This window comes from Plasmodium yoelii (assembly GCF_900002385.2).
Source record: "Plasmodium yoelii strain 17X genome assembly, chromosome: 9".
Classification (NCBI taxonomy): domain Eukaryota; phylum Apicomplexa; class Aconoidasida; order Haemosporida; family Plasmodiidae; genus Plasmodium; species Plasmodium yoelii.
Window position 1 is genome coordinate 724,143 of NC_036181.2, and position 21,673 is coordinate 745,815.

The 21,673-nt window shown below is 21.7% G+C and overlaps 5 protein-coding genes across 5 annotated transcripts; 2 read left to right on the top strand and 3 right to left on the bottom strand.

The window, feature by feature from the left end:
• Window positions 1–1,101, top strand: PY17X_0915500 (conserved protein, unknown function; the record flags this gene model as incomplete). Its single annotated transcript, XM_022955959.1, has 6 exons — window positions 1–64; window positions 220–284; window positions 426–518; window positions 604–708; window positions 815–874; window positions 964–1,101. 6 exons carry the CDS (start codon window positions 1–3, stop codon window positions 1,099–1,101), a joined length of 525 nt encoding a protein of 174 aa, XP_022812166.1.
• Window positions 1,102–1,434: 333 nt separating this feature from the next.
• PY17X_0915600 (conserved Plasmodium protein, unknown function) lies at window positions 1,435–7,773 on the bottom strand (the record flags this gene model as incomplete). Its single annotated transcript, XM_724667.2, has 1 exon — window positions 1,435–7,773. The coding sequence occupies one exon, from the start codon at window positions 7,771–7,773 to the stop codon at window positions 1,435–1,437; it is 6,339 nt and encodes a 2,112-aa protein (XP_729760.2).
• Window positions 7,774–9,472: 1,699 nt separating this feature from the next.
• PY17X_0915700 (conserved Plasmodium protein, unknown function) lies at window positions 9,473–14,917 on the bottom strand (the record flags this gene model as incomplete). Its single annotated transcript, XM_724666.2, has 1 exon — window positions 9,473–14,917. The coding sequence occupies one exon, from the start codon at window positions 14,915–14,917 to the stop codon at window positions 9,473–9,475; it is 5,445 nt and encodes a 1,814-aa protein (XP_729759.2).
• A 2,632-nt stretch (window positions 14,918–17,549) lies between these two features.
• Window positions 17,550–18,821, top strand: PY17X_0915800 (thioredoxin; the record flags this gene model as incomplete). The annotated part of the gene is made up of 1 exon (XM_722653.2): window positions 17,550–18,821. The coding sequence occupies one exon, from the start codon at window positions 17,550–17,552 to the stop codon at window positions 18,819–18,821; it is 1,272 nt and encodes a 423-aa protein (XP_727746.2).
• Window positions 18,822–19,681: 860 nt separating this feature from the next.
• On the bottom strand, window positions 19,682–21,673 carry PY17X_0915900 (heat shock protein hsp70; the record flags this gene model as incomplete). The annotated part of the gene is made up of 1 exon (XM_722654.1): window positions 19,682–21,673. The coding sequence occupies one exon, from the start codon at window positions 21,671–21,673 to the stop codon at window positions 19,682–19,684; it is 1,992 nt and encodes a 663-aa protein (XP_727747.1).

Sequence of the window (21,673 nt, forward strand, 5' to 3'; positions counted from 1 at the left end):
ATGTCATCTATTAAAAGTGCAGCGGGAGTTCGACACAATGCATTTCGCTTGAATGCTCACAAAAGTAATCAAAAAAATTATATAATAATAAAAAATTATGTTAAAGTGTAAAGAACATGACAAAAAATGAAACATATAATAAATATTTCTATCCCTATAAAAAATGGTTATAATATAAACTTTGCACATACACATATTTGTGCTTATTTATTTTTGTAGAATTAGTTTATAATCGACTCAGGAGATTCAATTGGCCACCTCAAGATTGTTCAACTATACATCCGGTATAATACAAATATAATTGATATATTTACTTTTTTTTATTCGATTTTAAGTAATATGTTGTGTGATTCCAACTACAATATTTACCAAATAAATTAAATTGTAAATATATATATTTTTTTTTATTGCTTTATTAATAACAGATAGAACCATACGGAAAACAATTTTTTATTTTTAATGCCTATAAAAGGGATACTCGTTTTGATAATGAAATTTCGAATACTGTAAAACCATTGGTAATAATTCTTTCACTTAATATTCATTTGTATTATTCATTAATCCCAATTTTTCATAATTATTTTTATTTTTTCCCCTAATTAGATAAATTCGAATAATGAAAAAATACCATCAGAAACTGTTTTATGTGTTTGTGATTTTGCCAAACGACCATTAATGTTTTTAAATTATCAAGATTTTAAAATACTGGTAATGAAAAAAAAATCCATGAAAAAAAAATCCATAAAAATTCAATATTAAAATATTTAGCTATATATTCAAGCAATAATATTAATGTGGTTAATTTTCGGTACAGGAAGCTAGCATAGATCAAATCAAGGACGGGTTTAACAAAATTGAGGGAAAACTAGACAAGGTTATACATATATTTATTGTATATCCCTTTATATTGTATTGATGATTTATATAATATGGTATATATTTTTTTTTTTTTTTTTTTTACAGAATAACTATTTAGATACAAAGTTTGGCTTAATGTTAAAATATAATTTAAATAAAACATATGGTATGCAGAGAGTTAAAAAGGGAGAACACAACTCATGGGGAATGAAAAAGGGTGTGTTTAGAAGCAGGAAAACGTAATACTATGGCGAATAAAAAAAAAGACATTTTCAAAAAACATTAGAAATTATATATATTCCGTTATTATACACATTGTTTTTCTTATTTTTCATGGACATAATTCTTTATCCATCTTCGTTACTTAAACCTATTTATTAATTAATTTTATTTTTAATTTCACAACGTTTATACTGTTTCAACGCTTTATTATGTATGTATATATATATATATATATATATATATATTTTTTTTTTTTTTTGGTGCTTAATATATATGCTCACATCCATTCTTTGGTTATACAATATTATATATATGCTCATATATATAACTAGTCGTTACTCATTAATATATTTTTTAATTTTTTCCTTGCACATAATATGTTAATCTGTTCAAATTAATATAATGATAATATCCTAATTCGTTGTTTATATTAACTTTTGTTTGGTATGTTTCTCCACATAATGAGTTATCATTTATACATAAATAATTTTCTCCATCACATATAAATAAATAATTAAATGGTGATTGTTCTAAATTATTTTTATATATATTGAAATTTTCAATTTTATTAAATATATGATTTTTAATATCTTCAATTGATTCATTTTTATCATAAATTTTTAAATTTAATTTGTGTATTAAGGAATTTATTAATGTAAGAGGGTATATACTTGTATGTATATTACTATTTTCAACAGAAATAAATAATTTTAATAAAAGAATTGTTATTTTAATTTCATAAAACGAATACTTATTTTGTAATAATATATCAAGTATATTTTTTAATTTTCTTTTTTTTAAATATATCATATCGTTGTCTAAATATATTATACTAAAATTGTTATCATATATTATGTTGTCGTTTTCATTTTTTTCCTCTTTCAATAGGTCATTTTCAATATCTGTTGTTATTAAATATTTATTAATATATATATTATTATTAATAAAATCTTTTTCAATATTAATTAAATCATCTAAATCTATATTGTTTAAAAAATTACTATTATTTATATTCCTTAACATATTATTTATTGTTTTAAACATTTTATAAAAATTATCAACTTCTGGTACGCTACATAGTTTGAGTTTATTTATAAAATGTTCATCTTCTGAATTTATTGACATATTTATTTTTTCTTCGTTTCTAATATCTTTCTCATATATTGTATCACTTACACTACCACCATTTATTTCCATTCCATTATTAGTATTACAATCATCTAATTCTATATCGGAATATATATTTATTTCATTTTCATACATGTTGTACGTTATCAAATGATTGTTCTTTCCAATTAAATATGGATCTTCACTTTTATTTATTAACTGTGTGCATTTTTTTTTTTTTATATTAATTTTTTTTTTTTTTGTAGCTTCTTCCTTGTTATTTACTTTCCCATCTGTGACTTGTATTATTTTTTTTTTTTTTAATTTTTTTTCCTCACCTCCATCCCCTCTATTCTTATCATCTTTTCTATTTGTAAGCATCACATTTTTATTCAACACAGTACCTTTTTTTGTTGCTCTCTTAACAAGTTTCTTCGAATTTATTTTACTTTTGCACAAACCAGACAACTCCTTTTTAATATTTTTATTTGAAAAACTTCCTTTGGATATATTAATACTTCTCGTAGTAGATATATTAGTATCCCTCTTTCGGATATTTGCTTCCTTATTACCATGTCTTTTATTTTTTTCATTTTTTCGATTTTTTTTTAAAATTGGTGTTGAGTCGCTAGAATTTATTATACTATCGTTTTCGAAATTAATTGTATCTCCTAAATAATTGCCATTAAAATTAATAAACATTTTTTGTTTGTTTATTACATTTTTATTCTTGATAAAATTGTATTCATAGGTATTTTCATCTATTTCGCTAAAGACAGTATTACACATATTTGCAACTAAATAACTTGGTAATTTGTGTATTTCATTTTCGCTTAATTCTCCAATTTCCTTATTTTTCCAATGTTTTTTTGCTATACTTGCCTTTTTTGATTTACATAATTTATTATTTTTCCCAATTTTACTACTATTGTTAGTAGATTTTGTAATTTTTTTTTTATTATCATATTTTTCTTTCTCTTTTTTTGCATCATTATTAATTTCAATATTACGACATTCCTTATGCGGGTTATAATTGCTGATCATTTCACAAGTAGATGTATTATTTTCGAAAGTGCTAGAAGTGATAGTATTAGGGTTAATAATAGTAAAAGTCGTCATTGTAGTATGCTCGAAATCATCATGTACAACATCTTTCAAATTCTTCGATTCTTTTTCAATGCTACATTTGTTATTACTGCTACTGTTATTATTTATATAACAGTTTTCTGACGAACTATTTATACAAATATCTATCATCTCTTTGTCATTTTGCCCCACTTTGTCATTGATATTTTTTTTTCCGTCATCATTAATCTTGCAATTTGTGTTTTCCTTTTTTTCAATTACCCCCGAAAGCATATCTTCATCACATTTATTGATTCCATTGTCTATAAAATTGTTTCGGCATTTAATGAATCCATTTTGACATTCTTCTTTGTGTATATAAGTTTCTAGCGATTCTTTAAGTATTGGTTTTTCTATTTTATATTGATTTGGCATCCATAATGATTCTTCTTGTTCACAAGTATTATAAGAACTTAAAACATTATCACCAACTTTATTATTTTCAGCATTATTTACAGTATAATGTTGAATAGTAATTGAAGTACAATTATCACTATCATTTTCATTATTAGAAAGGTTAGCCAATATTTGTTCGATTTTTTTTTCTTTCTCTAATAAATATATATTTTCATTATTATCATTTTTTTTATGTGTTATTTGATTATTTATATCATTTAATAAAATATTATTTGTCTTTTTATTTGTTTCATCAGCATGACTTTTTATTAATACTGGATTTATATTATCATCATTTAAATCGTTTTCACGAATTTCACCTTTTTCAGTGCAAAATATTTCATATGTATTTTCATTTCCTATATAAGAATATTTTTTGTAAATATCTCTCATATTATAATCATGATTAACTATATTTTCATTTTTGTTTTTTATGCAACAATCTTCATAAACCTTTAAACTTTTAGAATGTAAAATTGAATCTCTTAATGTATTTAAACTTTTTGCCCTTATATATCTATAGGTTTTGTTTTGCAAATTATTACAATCATTTATAAGCATGTTATTTGTATAGCTATTGGTTAATCTGTTCTTTTCACTAACAAATAAATTGCCATTAAAATAATTTGAACCATTTTTATTGCCATTAGACATACTATTATTGTATATATTTCGTATGTTTTTTATATACCCATCACTTAGATAGTTGTTATGTGAACTAGCAAAATGATGATCATAACTATTACACAAATTAAAATTCCTAGGGTTATGATGAATTGGTTCACATTGTAAATTATTATAATTTATTTTTCTTATATCCATATTTTCAGTAGGAAATATAATATTTTTATTTATTGCATTATTTGTTTTTGATAAATTTGACATACCTAAAACATTTTTAAAATCATCATTTTTTCTATTAATAAAAAAATTATTTTCACAATTTTTATCATTTTTAAATCTTGGATATTTAAATTCACAACAGTCTAATAATTTATGATTTAACGATTGACTTTTTTTTTGTAAATGATTTTTTCTAAAAATTTCCTCATTATTTATGGGTTCAAAACAACTTGTATATCTATTATGCATAGTAATATTATCATAATATATATTATCATTAAGATATATTGCATGTTTATTATATTCATTTAAGCTTGCACTCAAATTATTTTTTATATTAGTATTATTTATAGAACTATTTATATTTGTCTTGGATTTTTGAAGAATAGGATAATATCCTATAGACTTAGATATATTCATTTTATTCATATTTAAAGGAACATATTTTTGTTTATTATTATCTTTGCATTTTATTTTCCATATATCATTATTATAACAATTTTCATTATTATGAATATTCATATTTTTATAACCATTAGTATTTATTTTGTTATTACAAAAATAATAAGGATGTAATGTATTTGATTTGTTTAACACATTATAAGGACCATTTTTACATGCATAATATTTACTAGAATTATTAGACATTTCGTTTTTATTATTAAATAAATGACAACTATTACTAACACTATTATATTTTTTTGAATTATTTGATAGATACATATTAGTAACAATATTGGAATTTATTGAATTATAATTGTTATTATCTCTTAAACTATTTTCATAAAAATTATTACCCTTTCTTATAAAATTTATATTTTTTTTTTGTTCATATTTAAGGTCTTCTCTCTTATTATTTATCATACCCATACTTCGATGTGGCTCATTAATATTAAACAATTTTTTTTGTAAAATTTGATTTGTATTATTATAGCTACAAACAGAATGATTATTAATGATTTCACTATGATTCCTTAGATGATTAGTGTTCAGTTTATTTGACCCATTTATGGGACATATCTTAAACACGGGTTCTATAGTTTTTCTACTAAGTAAGTTTGGTTTATATTCTTCGTTGTTGTATATTTTATGAATTTTTATTTCATTTTTTTTGAAATGTTCATTCAAACCAATTGCATTACTCTCATTAATCATGCCAATGTTCTTATAAGCATTGTGTTTTGCATGGGCATATGTATTTCTATAGAATCGATTATTCCAGTCCATATAATCATTAGCATTTTCATTTTCATTTTTATTTTCATTTTTATTTTCATTTTTATTCTCATTTTTATTCTCATTTTTATTCTCATTTTTATTTCCATTGTTATGATTGTTGTTATTAGCACCGTTTCTCATATTGCTAAAAGATTTTTTCGAATATTCCATACTGCACATTTTGGGAAATTCATATATGTCATACATTGTTTTGTATGTTTTTTGTAACTCACTAGTATATTTTTGAAATATTTGATGATATGGCAAGCTACTTATTTTATTATATGATGTAGTTAATTTTTTTTCTGCTTCATTTTTTGTTTGGGCAAATAAATTATATAATGGACTAATTATATACTTATTAATTATATTATTTTGATTATCATCATTAATAATATCATGTTTATATTCTTTAGAAAATACATTATTTTTATTATTATTATTTTTGAAATTTATACTAGATTTATTGCGGGGGATATATTTTATATTTTCATTATTTACTGTATAACTTTTATATATATTATTTTCTCTACTATTAGAGTTATCTATATATTTATCTTTATTAAAATATATTCCTTTGTTGTTATACATTAATTTTAATACCATTTCTTTTTGTATATCATCATTATTTATAGTATTATCAGTCCTATTTTGAGTAAATTCGGAGATATATATATTGTTTACTTTGGATAAATTATTTGTATAATTTGCTTCTGGTTTAATATCTTTTCCTTTCTTTTCTATTTCATTTTTTTTAATGATGTTACATATTTTTTTTTCTCTGTCTATGCCTATAATTTGTTCAGTCTTTTCATTCTTCACATATTCACTAATCATATTTATACTTCTAATATTATTATTGTTATCATTTTTTTCTTTATTATACATGCTATTATAACCATTCTTAGGAACTACCATGTTAAAGTTCCCATTTTGAGAACATTGTCTAATCGTGCTTTCTTTGTGATTTGATTGTAAGTTATTGTTGTTCGTATAACTTTCTTTTTCTTTATCTTTATAATAATTTTCAAGTATAGTTTCATTCTCTCTTTTAATATTAAAAGAATGTTCACCAAAATGTGTTACATGATTTTTATCGTTCATTAAATTATTATTCTCTTTCCATATATCTACATCAAATTTTTGTTCAAAAAAATGTTTATTTTTATGTCTTTCTGAATTACTATTATTACTACTACTATGACTAATATTATTATTGTTGTTATTGTTTTTTTTTTCAGATAGACAACTTATGTTAGATACATTCGAAAAATCTTGTTCTCCATATTTATCTTTTTTATTTTTAATATTAACATTTGTTATTAAAGAATTTGCTTTCTCTGATGATGAATATGGATTATTAAATTGTTTAGAGTTTTCTTTATTCAAATTAAAAATGTTATATCCCCTTTTTCCCATATATTCTTTGTTACTTCGATTGTAGTAATTACTTTCAATACTGTTTTTGCTGCTACTAAAATAAATACTATTTTTCAATGATTGCGCTTTATTTTTTAAATTAATAAATTCACTTTTTATGCTATATTTTTTTTTTTTTTTTACATATTCATTTTTTCCCATATTCTCATCGTCAAGTCCTAAGGACGAACTTTCTTCATGATCCATATAAAATGTAGTAGCAGATTTTTTTATTTTATAATTTCTTAATTTTCGTAATATATTAATTTTTTGAAAAAAACTTTCTCTTTTTTTGTTTTTAGAATCATAATTTTTTAGATAATTACTATTAGACATCTTCATATGTTCAACTTTATTTTTTATCATTTCGCTATCACTTACTTCTTCATTTGAATGTCCATTTTTCTTTTTTTTATCTTTTGATTTTTCATGACTTTTAGAAAAATGGATACTATTTTCAGAGGGGCTATAACCTGATTTGTTTGACTTTTTTTTTTTGTTAAAAAGAGAGAAAAATGTAGATTTATGCCTCTCCTTATCTTGTGTGTATTTTTCTGGTGGTTCAGAAAATGTACTTTTCCACATTTTTAAAGTTTATTATGTATATATATAAATATGTATAACCATTGAAAATGGAATGAAATTAACAAGCTAAAATATATTCATATATTGTCTTATGTCTATGCACTCATTTTTTTTCAGGAGAATTACTCCTTTACTAAAAAACAAAGTTAAAATATTTTTGTTACATGATTTATGGCCTGTTTATTATATATTTATAAAAATTATTTTTGAAATTGGACAGCATTTTATATATATATATATGTACTAGCTGTTATTTATAATGAAATATTACACATATATGTATTTTTATGGTGAAAATTACAATTTTAGTAAATACACACTCACATTTTCATCGCCATTAATATTAATACACAGAGAAATCGTGTACAAATAAATATATATATTTATAATATTTTTAATTTAACTTAAAATTTTTGATTGCTTTTATAAGTTATATGTTTAATAACAAATTGATAAATGTACATATATGTATATTTTGTAATAGTTTTTACATAGCAAATAAATATACATATATACATGTGTATATATTCACAATTTTGTATTTGTGTTATGTATAAATATGTTTCAGTTAATTTCCATTATACTTTTGATTTTATAAATATAAACATATTTTATATTATTAACTTTTCATCATAAAAATTAATATGTTTAACAAATACACATTTATTTAAAAAATAACGGGTAAAAGTAAAAAATATATATTATGCAACAAAAAAAATATTGCAACATTTACTAAATAAATGTAACATATCAAGACAACAAAAATATTTGGAAAATGTTAATAATTTTTTAGGAAATTTAATATTCGTTTGGGAAATTGCTATTCGTTTTGGAAAATTAATATTCGTTTGGGAAAATTAATGTTCGTTTGGGAAAATTAATGTTCGTTTGGGAAAATTAATGTTCGTTTTGGAAAATTAATGTTCGTTTTGGAAAAATAATATTCGATTTATTTAAAATTATTTATAGTAAGGATACACTTAGCATTCTTCACAATGACGATTGTTCATGATTTAGTCGGGTAACAAATTTTAATAGTAAATGGAGAGAAGAAAAATATATAATATAATATAGTTTAAAATAGCATAATATATGATAATTAAGATGAAATATAATATATACGTGTGTATATATGATACTAAGAAACTAGTTATTGTAGCTAAAATATTATATATATTTTTTGGTGTGTATGGGTGAAGAAAAACGTTGCTATTTTCCAGTGTACATGCTTTAGCGCCCTATAATTTTATTTTTGTTATTCCAAAATTTTAGAAAAATACTCAAAAAAAATAATAATAATGAAACAAATTCGAACAAAATACAATCATACCGATAAATATCAAAAATTAAAATTATTTATAATTATTTTATTGGGTTTTTTTTTTTAAAGAGAAAAATATCTCCATATGAAAAAGCAAATATATGTTTGGTTTTGTGAAAAATAAACAAAATAAACAAAATATATAATATATATAATATATATAATATGTGGAACAAATTATTAAAAAAAATATATAAAACATGAAAAGCATATTGGTATGTGCATCCGTAAAGCTTATTTTTTAAAAGTTACTTCACAGACAAATGATAATAAAAAAGGGAGGAAATATAATATTTCTATACCCCAAAATATTAATTAAAATAAAATATATGTATATATGAGTAGGCATATGTATTGGGTGTTTCCATTAATTCAGTTTCAAATGAGTTTTCTTTTTTTTCCACTTCTCTTTGACAAATTTTTAATAGATTTAAAAGCATGGAGGGTTTTGCTTCTAAACTTTTCTTTTGCCATAATTGGTTTTAGAGCAACATAAGAATATGGTAAAGGCTTATTTTTTTTAATAATATCTCCTTGCCCTTTTTTAGATTTATATGCATTTTTATCAGCTGTAATAAATTGATTTTTATTTCTTTTATTTATTGATTTGTTCATAATCTTGGATTTCGAATTCATATTTTGTTTTTCATTAATGATGTTATATTTTTTCAAAAGTATATCATCTTTTCTCTTTTTATTTTTTGAATTTTTTGAATGTGAATCTAAATTATGTATTACTATTTTTCCATCATTTCGTATTTCAATTTCTCCTTCATCATCTTCTGAACAACTAGAATAATAATTTTTCGAATTTTTATTTTGATTATTTGCATTTTGTTTAATAAAATATTTATCACCGAATAAATTCTTTATTTCTTTTTTATTTTTTAATGATACATTTAAATTAGTTTTGTTTTTCATAATAAAATCTCCTAAATTAGTTAATATGTCATTAATTAGAGGATTCGATTTAATTTTTTGTATTTTCCCCTTAACATTTTTATGGGGTTTATTTGGCTTTGTCATAATTTGGGTTAAAGTTGTTTGTATGAATGTCTTTTCTTTTTCCCCAATATGTTTGCTTACATTTTCAAAAAAGGTATTTGCGACATTTTTGTTATTTTTGTTATTTTTGCTAATTTTATGCGATTTATTTATTTTTTCTTTTTTACTTTTATTAATATCGCTATTTTTTAAATTTCCAGCTGATTCAACATCATCGTAATTGTTGATGTCTGAATCATAATCATTGCTTTGATATGAATCTACAGAATCTGAATCATCATCATATTTCGTTGACATTATGTTAGAACTCAAATTATTTTCAGAAGAATTTTGGCTATTTTTATGACCAGATTTTCCATTTTTCTGTTTATCGTTCATACGATTATGATTTAATTCATTTTTGTTTCCGAAAGCATTACTTATAATACTATTCATTTTTTCTATCTTAATAAATTTTCTAAAAATCTGTTTACTTTTTTTTGTTAAATATGACATTAGTGGTGGTTCATCATTTGAATTATCTATTCCATTTTCATTTAGCGTGGAATTTATTTCTATATTTTCTAAGCCAATATTTGGTGAATTAATTTTTTCAAATTTATTATTTTTTATTTCTTTTTCTAACATACTATTCAATTTTGAAAAAAACTTTTGAACTATATATATATATGCTTTTTTGTTCGAAGCAAGATTTAACAAATTTGTTAAATTTTTTATATTAGACAATATAATATCTTTACTAAATATAAAAATACTGGATAATAAAAATTTTAGGAATGCCTTCAACAAATTTTTATCGCTATCATATGCACATGTTAAGCAAAGGTTAAATAATTGTTTTTGATCTTCATATTCAATTTTACAATATTTTATTAACAAATATAATATATGTATTGCGATTTTTTTACAATTAACATCTTCTACTAATAATCCCGGTGTTATATGTAAAAATAAGCTTTTTATATTTGCTTTTCCTATATGTATTATATTTTCAAATAAAGCTTTTCTACTTGTTTTGCTAGTAAATGTTTTGTTTATAAAAAATAACCATTTCATTATAATTGGTAAAATTGCAAAAAATATATCATAACTATAATTACTATCAATTTCTTTACATTCTTTTAAATACATAGTTAAATTGCTTATATATGTATATATTTTTTTAATATATTTATTAGTATTATAATTAGAAATATTATCAAAAAATATTAATATATTTTCTTTTTTCATCATTTCTGGTAAATTCTCTTCATGCATTATTTTTCCAACAAAGATGCTATTAAATATATTCATTTCATTGTTATTTATCATACATCCTGTATTATTTTCATTAATATTATTACCATTGTTCCAATTTCCTTGATTGTTATTTTGGTCTCTATTTTGCATTAACTCTTCTTGCTCTCTTCTTTTATTTAAAATTATATTTCCAAAATATCGAAATAATTCCGAAACTCCTTCAAATATTAAAAATTTAGCGAATTTGAATTTCTCAATTTCGTTTTTCACATCTTTAGTAATTTTTTTTTTTCTTAAATTTTTTATCTTTTTATCACGTTTCATTTTTGTTTTTCTTTCTTCTTTCTTAATTCCATTTTTTACTTTATTACCCTTTGATTTTTTTATTATTCCTTCTTTATTTATTTTATCATTTTTTCCGATTTTTTCTTGTGTTAATATAATTTGACCATTTTCTCCATTATACCCATTTAAAGAAGCATTATTATGAAATTCATTTTGATTGATTTGTGAACAAAATGTACTGTCAAAATTATAGGCGTTGTTATTCGTTTGAGAAATTTCTTGTACTGAACCCAAATTTTGTCTATCATTTTCTAATACGGTAAAACCAGATAACATATTATTCAATATATCATTAATTGCACACATAGCTTTTTTGTAATAAATAGAACATATTTTCAATTGGTCAAATGTAAAAAATGGAATAACTATTTTTATAACATTTAATATACTTATTAAAGAAAAAATATCTTTTTCGATATTATTTTGTAATATTTGTTCTAATACTACTAATATATCATTAAAATTAAAATTTGAAGAAAAATATAAACATAAATATATAAGACTTGAAAATGATTCTAATATATTTTGAGTATTTTCTTGAGCAACTAAATTATTTGATGGTGTGAATTTTTGCTGATAAGTTGATGTTAAAAATATTATAAATCTTGGTATGAAAATTTTTAATAAATTATCTGATATATGATTTAAAAAATAATTATTTTTTTGAAGATTTATATTTGTATATTTATACTTCACATTAGTAATATGTTTGTTTACATTTTTCATATTTAACAAAATATTTTGTCCTATATTTTTTTGTTTTTGATTAGATTTTATAGTAGAAGTATAAAAATTTGTTAAAAAATTTATAAACAATAATAATAATGTATGATCATTGCAATTTATAAATTTTGTAGCTAATATATATATATCTTCAATTTGAGTAGATATAAAATAATATAAATTTATACAATCATTTAATGTCCTAGAAAAATGTATTAATATATTTTTAATATAACTCAAAAATAACTCTTTCTTTATACTATGATCTGATTCTTTTTCATACAAATTAATATAACACATTAATAAAGGATAAAAAAAATTCATCAAAAATTTAAAATTACCTCCATAATACAATTTATTTGAGTCTTTTAACATTCTATTTAAAATAAATATATCTCTATATATTAGCTCATTATATGTAAAAAAATAATTTTCTTCTAAATAAAAACACAACCCAATAACACGATATGATGTTGATAAACAACTTACTAAACAATTTATATAACCTTTATTTGTGTTACTTAAAATCAAATCTTTATATTCGTTTGAAAAATGTAAATCATTAATTTTTAATATTGAAGTATAATTATTTAGATAATTCGTTATATGCATTTCTTTTTGGTTACTATTGATACCTATATTATCATCATTATTTCCATTCAAATTAATGAAAGTACTACTTTTTTCATTTAATTTAGCATTATCATCTTTTTTTGTATACTCATCTGATATTATTAACATATACAAACTCCACAATCTTGTAAAAATATTTTCATATATATTTTTGTGTTTTGTATTAAAATTTTCACAAAATTTATAAAATTCTTCATTCATATCATTTTTTTTTTTATACAAATAAATTATAACATTTTCATAATATACCATAACTTGTTCAAGTGATAAAAAAATTAATGGATGTATCACAAAATTTTCAATAGTTAATAATTTATTTAGTAATTGAAAACTGTTAAAAATAATATAATAGGAATATTCATATTCTGAAATTTTTATAAAATCTTGAGAAAAATATAACAAAACTATATGTTTATGAATGTCGTTTATTTTGCTAAATAAATTATAAAATGTAATAAATATATCATGTGTTAACACATTTATATTATCCTTTATTTCTTTCATATTTTTTTCAATATTTAAATCAACTTTATCATAATATGTTTTAATAATATTATTTATTTCATTTTTGATATTTTTTATTTTTTCATGTATAGAACTTCCGTTAATTATACCGTTTTTATTCTCTTTTCCATTGCATAACAAATCTAAAATACTAGGCTCATTTAAATTTATAGTTGATTCATAATTAAAATTTTCATCTTCTCTTTCTCCCATTTGATCTAAAAATTCGCCTTTATTTATGTTTGAATTTTCTATAAAATTTTCCATATAATTACCACTAGCATCGTAAAGATGTTGTTGATCAATAGGATAAGTATTTTCTCTATTTATAGTGGCTCCATTATTATTTAATAAATTTTTTGTATCATTATGTGTATTTGATAAAACTGAATCTACATTAAAATTGCAATTTTCATGTAAGTTTTTTAATATACTAAATAAAAGTATCATATACTTTGCTTTTATTAAAGAATGAATTTTTTTTTTTGAAAAAAAAGTATATTTATTTTTAAAAAATACTAATATCCAACGTAAAACAAAATAGTTAAATATTAAATAATTATCATCATAAGTATTATAATTAGTTTTTAAATTTATTAATCCCGTTATTAATTCAAAAAGTATATTCAAAAATTTTTCATGATCTATATTTGTAAAAATTGTAGATTCATTTTTATTTCCTTCCTTTGATTTTTCATCATTTTCTTCATTATTATATGTGTTGTTTTTTCTTTCATATTCTTTTTGATATATATTAAAAAGAGAACAAAAATAAAATAAGAATTTTATTTTGTACGTATAGGGAATAATGTGCATTATTGATTTTATAATTTTCATTAATTTATATAAAATATCAAAATTTTTGTTCATTTTAATAACAACTTTTAAATTTTGATATATATAATTTAAAAAATTCTTAGTTTGATATTTTGAACATATATTTATGTCTTCATCATTTTGACTTTTTATATTTTCAGCAGAAAATCCTAATTCTTCAACTTTCATTAATATATTTTCATGATCTATACATTTTTTTAAAACATCATAAAGTATTTTATAATTAATTTTTTGCAATGTCTCATCATTATCAAAATATAAGCAACTTTTTATTATATCGATTTCCAATATTTCGGTTTTATTAAAAAACAATTTATCTTTCAAATTTTGGGACTCTTTTTCATATATATCATAATCATGTTTATTCACATTATTTTTGTTATCATTTAAATATTTTACAATTATACTTGTAATATAGTTGCTAGGAAAAACAGTACTCTTATTTTCTCCACTAACCCCAGTCTGTTTCTTAATAAGAAACTTTGTTCTATGGGTTCCCCTAAATCTTTTTTTGGGGCATTTTTTGAATTTTTCCATTTAGTAAAACTGTATAAAAAATCAATATATTTTTTTTTTTTGCCGTTGTATTTATACTTTAACCGTGTTTTATGTTATATATTTTAAATTAAGTTTTAATGACTTCAAGTTTCATAATTTATTTTATTTTGCTCTTTCTTTTGATACTAATATTCTATCAGGCCCAATCACAGGGACATGCCTTTGAATTAACCGCCTTTAAATGCAAACATAACATATATTTATTTATGCATTTACTTATGCATTTCACTATAAGTTATATGCTTATAAATAGTTTATTATATTTTGAAAAGTATTTTAACACTTCTTGCGCTAGTTGAATATAGTATGCTGAAAAAAAATGTAACCATTTATTGTATTCATAATAAGTATCACAAAATCTATATTTTTAATAGGAAAGCCACAAATTATTTCAAATAATATATATATAAAATGCGTTATTGAATCATATAATATGTATTATAGATATATAAATTTTTTCATGGAAAAAAATTGAATAAAATTGAAAAAAAGAATAAAATTGAAGAAAATGAATAAAATTGAAAAAAATGAATAAAATTGAATGGTAATAATTATAAATAAATAAAAATTAAATAGCAAGGAAAAATATAGAATAGTGTATTATTGTTTTGCTATATATTTTTTTACCGTTGTAAATTTATATGTAATGCATATTTACAAAAATATAATGTAATAAATATATTTATATTTTGCGGTCATTTATTTGTTTGTTCATTTGTATGTTCCCCAATATTTGATTTGCATTCAAAATTTATTTTTATTTTTTATAATTTTTTGTTCAACTATTTTGATTTATTTTATTATTATTAATATGCTTAAAAATATCCCATTTAAAAAAGCATTATATTATAAAACCAGAACGAACAAAAAACATAAAAAAAAATATACATATTATTTTACATACAAAATTATAACAATAATACATAATATTGATAAGAGATATATAATATTCCACCATGATATGAACAAAAAATCATATGTAGTTTTTTTTTAATAAGCAAATTTAGCCTTATATAGTAGTTATAATTTGTTGTATATATATGAAAAAATGATGTTATTATTGGAAATATGAAAATTTTATAGTTTTATTTTTATTTATGAGCATTTAAAAATTATATTGTGATATTTCCTAATTGTTTATAAATGCTGGTTATATAACACGTTTTCTTGAATTGTTTGTGTCGCTTTTTAAACGAGAAAAATATTACCTTAACCGCAAATGTTTATTTCGTCAAATTAATTTTCACTACATATATATAGGCAGGCTTTATACAAGTACCATAAATAAGTGTTTATAATGTTGTAGAGGGTGATTAACATTTTTGTATATCCCGAAGTCTATCGAAAAATTTAGACCAAGAATTTTTTTTATTTTTTTACTATATTTTAAAAGGAAATGCTATATATATTATCTGCCTTTACACTATATATCATATAATAAAAATATGTAATTTTATATATATATTAAAAAAAATTAGTAAAAAAAAGTTATATAAAGTGAGGAATGCCATAAACTCACTCTCACATGATAAACGGGCTATATAATTTATAATTATTTATTTTTCTACTATATAAAACACCTGATTGGCATTCTTCTTTTTATATTTTCATGTGGAAATTATGAATAGACATAAAAATTGAGGATATTAAATGAATATTGGTATATATGATTTTTTTTTTTAATTAAACCATTGTATTTTTAAAATTTATAAATTGTGCCTTTAAAAATGGGGTATTAAAACAATTATTTTTTCTCTTATTTTTTTTCTTATTTATATTTTTTCTTATATTTTTTCTTAAGGTAGTTATTTGCTTGCTTTTATTATTTTCGATTTAAAGATACAAGCATATTTTTTGGGGTTTCCTGTGATTATTTCTTGCGGGATTATATACATATTTACTAAAGTGCCAAAATATATGTTATAATATAAAAATGAATGAATATATGTTTTTTCCACTTTTTCATATTTTTTGTAATTTTTTTTTTTTTTTATACACAATAAGTTCATAAAGATATGGTAAAAAGGTATAGTACCCTAATTTTTATAATTTAGGTATTTAGTATTTTATAAAATATGGGCAAGTTTTTTATGATTGCATTAGTCTTTTTTAAAGCACATTAGTTATGCATATTATTATGTAGTTAATTGTGTATTGTATGATATATAATTATAATTGCTATATAAAAATTCTTAAAAAATTGCCATATTTTTTTTTTTTATACTTGATGATATCAGAAAAATAAAATTATATATATTTCGTTGTTCTCATACACATAAAAAAATTAATTTTTTAAATTATTCTATTTTTTTAATTTATTCTATTTTTTTTTATTTTTTGTTACTCTCACGTGGACCTATATTTGCTATTTCTTCATTTCACTCCCCCTAATTTTATAGTTACACCTTTTTCACTTTTATATTCACAAAAAGCGCCAATAATTTAAAACATAATATATACATATCCATGGTTAATTTTCTCCAGTTTCATATCTCCAAAAATAAAATAAATAAATGAATAAATAAATAAATATATATATATATATATATATATATCCATAATATAGTCACAACCTTTTTATATATCTACACACATTTTTATAGAAAAAACAATGAAACTCTATGGAAAAATACACTTCATACTACCCGTACTTTACCTTTTTGCAAAATATGCAAGTAGCTTATATACAAATGTAAAAGAAATTAAAACAGTAGAGTCCCTTAAAGAATTTGATGAATTAATAAATTCTGAAAAAAAATGCTTAGTTCAATTTTATGCTACATGGTGTCGAGTTTCTAGAGGTTTCTCTAACGATTTTATAAATATAGCAAAAACAGTCAAAGATGATATATTAGTTATAGCTATAAAAAATGAAGATATAATAAATAAATATAAAATTCAAACTTACCCAAATATACAACTATTTTTTACTAATGATAAAAAAGAAAAGCATATTGAACAATTTGATGGAAATTATAAAATAAAAGATGTTGTTTCATTTATATATGATAATATTAAAAATTACCGTTTAAAAGAGTTAAATATTGATGTTGGTAAAAAAGATAGTTCAAATAAAAAAAATAAAAAAAATAAAAATAGTGGTAAAGTAATTGTATTAAATGATTCGAACTTTGATCAAAATGTTTTAAAAAATGATGATAATGTATGGTTTGTTTTTTTCTATGCTCCATGGTGTGGGCATAGTAAACCTATTCATCCAATGTTTGATGAGCTAGCTAAAAAAACATCGCATTTAAAGAATGCAAAAATAGCAAAAATTGATGCAACTGTTGAACAAAGAACAGCACAAATTTACGAAATAAAACATTATCCTTCTTTCCGTTTATTTCCATCAGGAAATAAAAAACCACACACTGCTATAGATTATAACGAGGCTAGAACTGTTAATGATCTATATCAATTTTTTTTAAAATATTATAAAGAAAAAAAAGAAATAATACAATTAACATCTCGAAATGTTTTTGATGAACATTGTGAAAATGATGTTTGCCTTTTAGCTATATTACCAAGTAAAGAAGATATTGAACCAAGTTCTTTAAAAGCTTATATTCAAATATTAACTAGTGTAATAAAAGATGTTAACCATCTTCCTGTTACTCTAATGTGGACACATGCAGGAGATCAATTAGATATAGTTCAAAAATTAAATTTAACATTTGGATTTCCAACTGTTATTGCTATTAGTTTTTCAAAAAATGTTTATTCAATTTTAAAAGGAAATTATTCTGAACAATCAATCAAAAATTTTGTTATACAAATGATGACAGGAAAATCATCAGTAGACAATTTGGTTCCATTTAAGGTTAATAATGTACCAAAAGTTGATCTCAATAATATGAATGAACATAATTCAGAATTATAAAAAGAAAAAAATATATATAAATATCAGACCCATCAAATAATGTGCATAAAAAAGCATATTTTGTATTTTCTTTTTCGATCAGAAAAATATTCATAATTATGCACTCCGTATATTATAAATCTTAAAAATAGGCATATAAGCTAATCATTACTTTCATCCAAAAATGACTACAATTGTTTTTTTTATGTATATAGATTCGATTGTTTTTTTATATATCATTACGCAATTTATTACATTTCCTACTAGACTGCATATATATATATACATATATATATATTTTTTTTATGCGTCCATTTTTTTTAACAATTATTTGCAAAAAAAACGAACAAATTTCCAACGTTAATGTGAACATAAACATTTAACCGTCTTATACTATAAACCATAAAATTTGCAAAAATTTTCCTTTTATAAAATATTTTTTTAATATATATATAATTTTAATTTAATTATTAATTTTATAATTTGGTATTAGTTTGATTAAAAAATACATATAGATAAATATTTTTAAATCTTTATATATATTTTTAAAATTAAATATATAAATATTACTTTAAAATATGCAAAAAAAAAAAAAAAATAATAGTGATTGAAACTAGTTATACATATTTGGATACATATATGCACTCATCACCATTTAGACAATATTCCTATATATTCCCAAAACTACCAATAATAACGGTATATCTTCATAAATTTTATAATCTATAACAAATCTTGTATATAAATAGCTTTTCTTCAGCTTATTTTATTTTTGGTAATATGGGAAATACGGCACAACGTGGTATTTTCGAGTGTTGCGACATCGCAAACCTTTAGATATGTATCTTTATATATATTGTTTTGTTTTTTTTCTTGATCTTTTATGCATTATCTTTGTTTTCTTCTGCTTTATTTTCTGTTGTGTTTTGTTCTTGTTGGGAACCTTGTTGAGCATTGTTTTTGTACATCTCTTGTGAAATTGCCCATGATTTTTCTTGTAATTGTTTAGTTGCATCTTTAATTGAATCTAAATCATCTGAAGTTAATTTTTCTCTTAATGCTGAAATTTTTTGTTTTAGTTCTTCTTTGTCAGAATCTGATATTTTATCTTTAAAATCGTCAAGTTGTTTTTCTGAGCTATAAATTAATGTTTCTGCTTCATTTTTTGAATCAGTTAAATTTTTTTTATGTTGATCTTTTTCTCTATTTAATTCAGCTTCTTGAACCATTTTTTCGATTTCTTCTTTACTTAAACCACCACTACTTTGGATAGTTATTTGTTGTTTTTTATTTGTCATTTTATCGATAGCTGAAATATTAATAATTGCATTTGCATCTACATCAAATGTGACTTCAATTTGTGGAACACCTCTTGGGGCTGGTGGTATACCAACTAAATCAAATGAACCTAACATTTTATTGTCACATGCCATTTCTCTTTCTCCTTGAAATACTTTGATACTAACTTGAGTTTGATTATCTGCTGCAGTTGAAAATACTTGAGATTTTTTGGTTGGGATAGTTGTATTTCTATTAATTAATTTTGTAAAAACACCACCTAAGGTTTCAATACCTAAAGATAAAGGTATAACATCTAATAATAATAAATCTTTTATTTCTCCTTTTAATACACCTCCTTGTATAGCTGCACCTAATGCTACTGCTTCATCGGGATTAACACTTTTTGATGGACTATTTTGGAAAATTTCTTTGACTGTATCTGATACTTTTGGCATTCTTGTCATACCTCCAACTAATATAATTTCATTTATTTCATCTTTTTTAATATTGGCATCTTTTATACATTTTTCACATGGTTCAATAGTTCCCTTTAATAAATCATGGCACAATTCTTCTAATTTAGCTCTTGTTAATTTTATTTGTAAATGTTTTGGTCCTGTTTGATTGGCAGTAATAAAAGGTAAATTAACTTCTGTTTGTGTTTTACTTGATAATTCAATTTTTGCTGTTTCAGCTGCTTCTCTTAATCTTTGTAAAGCTAATTTGTCATTTTTTAAATCTATATTTTCTTTTTTTTTAAATTCATTAATAAAATATTCTAATATTCTTTGATCGAAATCTTCTCCTCCTAAAGATGTATTTCCATTTGTAGCTTTTACCTCAAAAACACCTCCTAATATTTCTAAAATTGAAACATCAAATGTACCTCCTCCTAAATCATAAACAGCTATAACTTTACCATCACTTTTTTCTAAACCAAAAGCTAAAGCAGCTGCAGTTGGTTCATTAATAATTCTTAAAACATCAAGTCCTGCAATTTTACCAGCATCTTTTGTTGCTTGCCTTTGTGAATCATTAAAATATGCAGGTACAGTAATAACTGCTTGGTGTACTTTTCTTCCTAAATAATTTTCAGCAGTTTCTTTCATTTTTTCTAAAACGCATGCACCTATTTGACTAGGTGAATATTTTTTTCCTTGTGCTTCTATCCATGCATCACCATTTGGTGCTCTAACTATTTTATAAGGTAAATTTTTTTGTTCTTTTTTTGTGGCATCTTCATCAAATTTTCTACCTATAAATCTTTTTGTTGCATAGACTGTATTTTCAGGGTTTGTGATTGCTTGTCTTTTTGCAACTATACCAACTAATCTTTGGTTATCATTAGTAAATGCTACAACGGATGGTGTTGTTCGAAAACCTTCTGCATTCTCAATAACCTTTCCTTGTTTTCCTTCCATAATAGCGACACAACTATTTGTTGTACCGAGATCGATACCAATAATATCACCAGATGCTCTATTATGATTCACTTTACTTGTACATATTTCACGAATTTTATTTTTTAGTGGATTTCTCTTTAGGCATGTTTCAACGATTCTTGAGAGACCATTTTTATTAAAGCCAGCCAT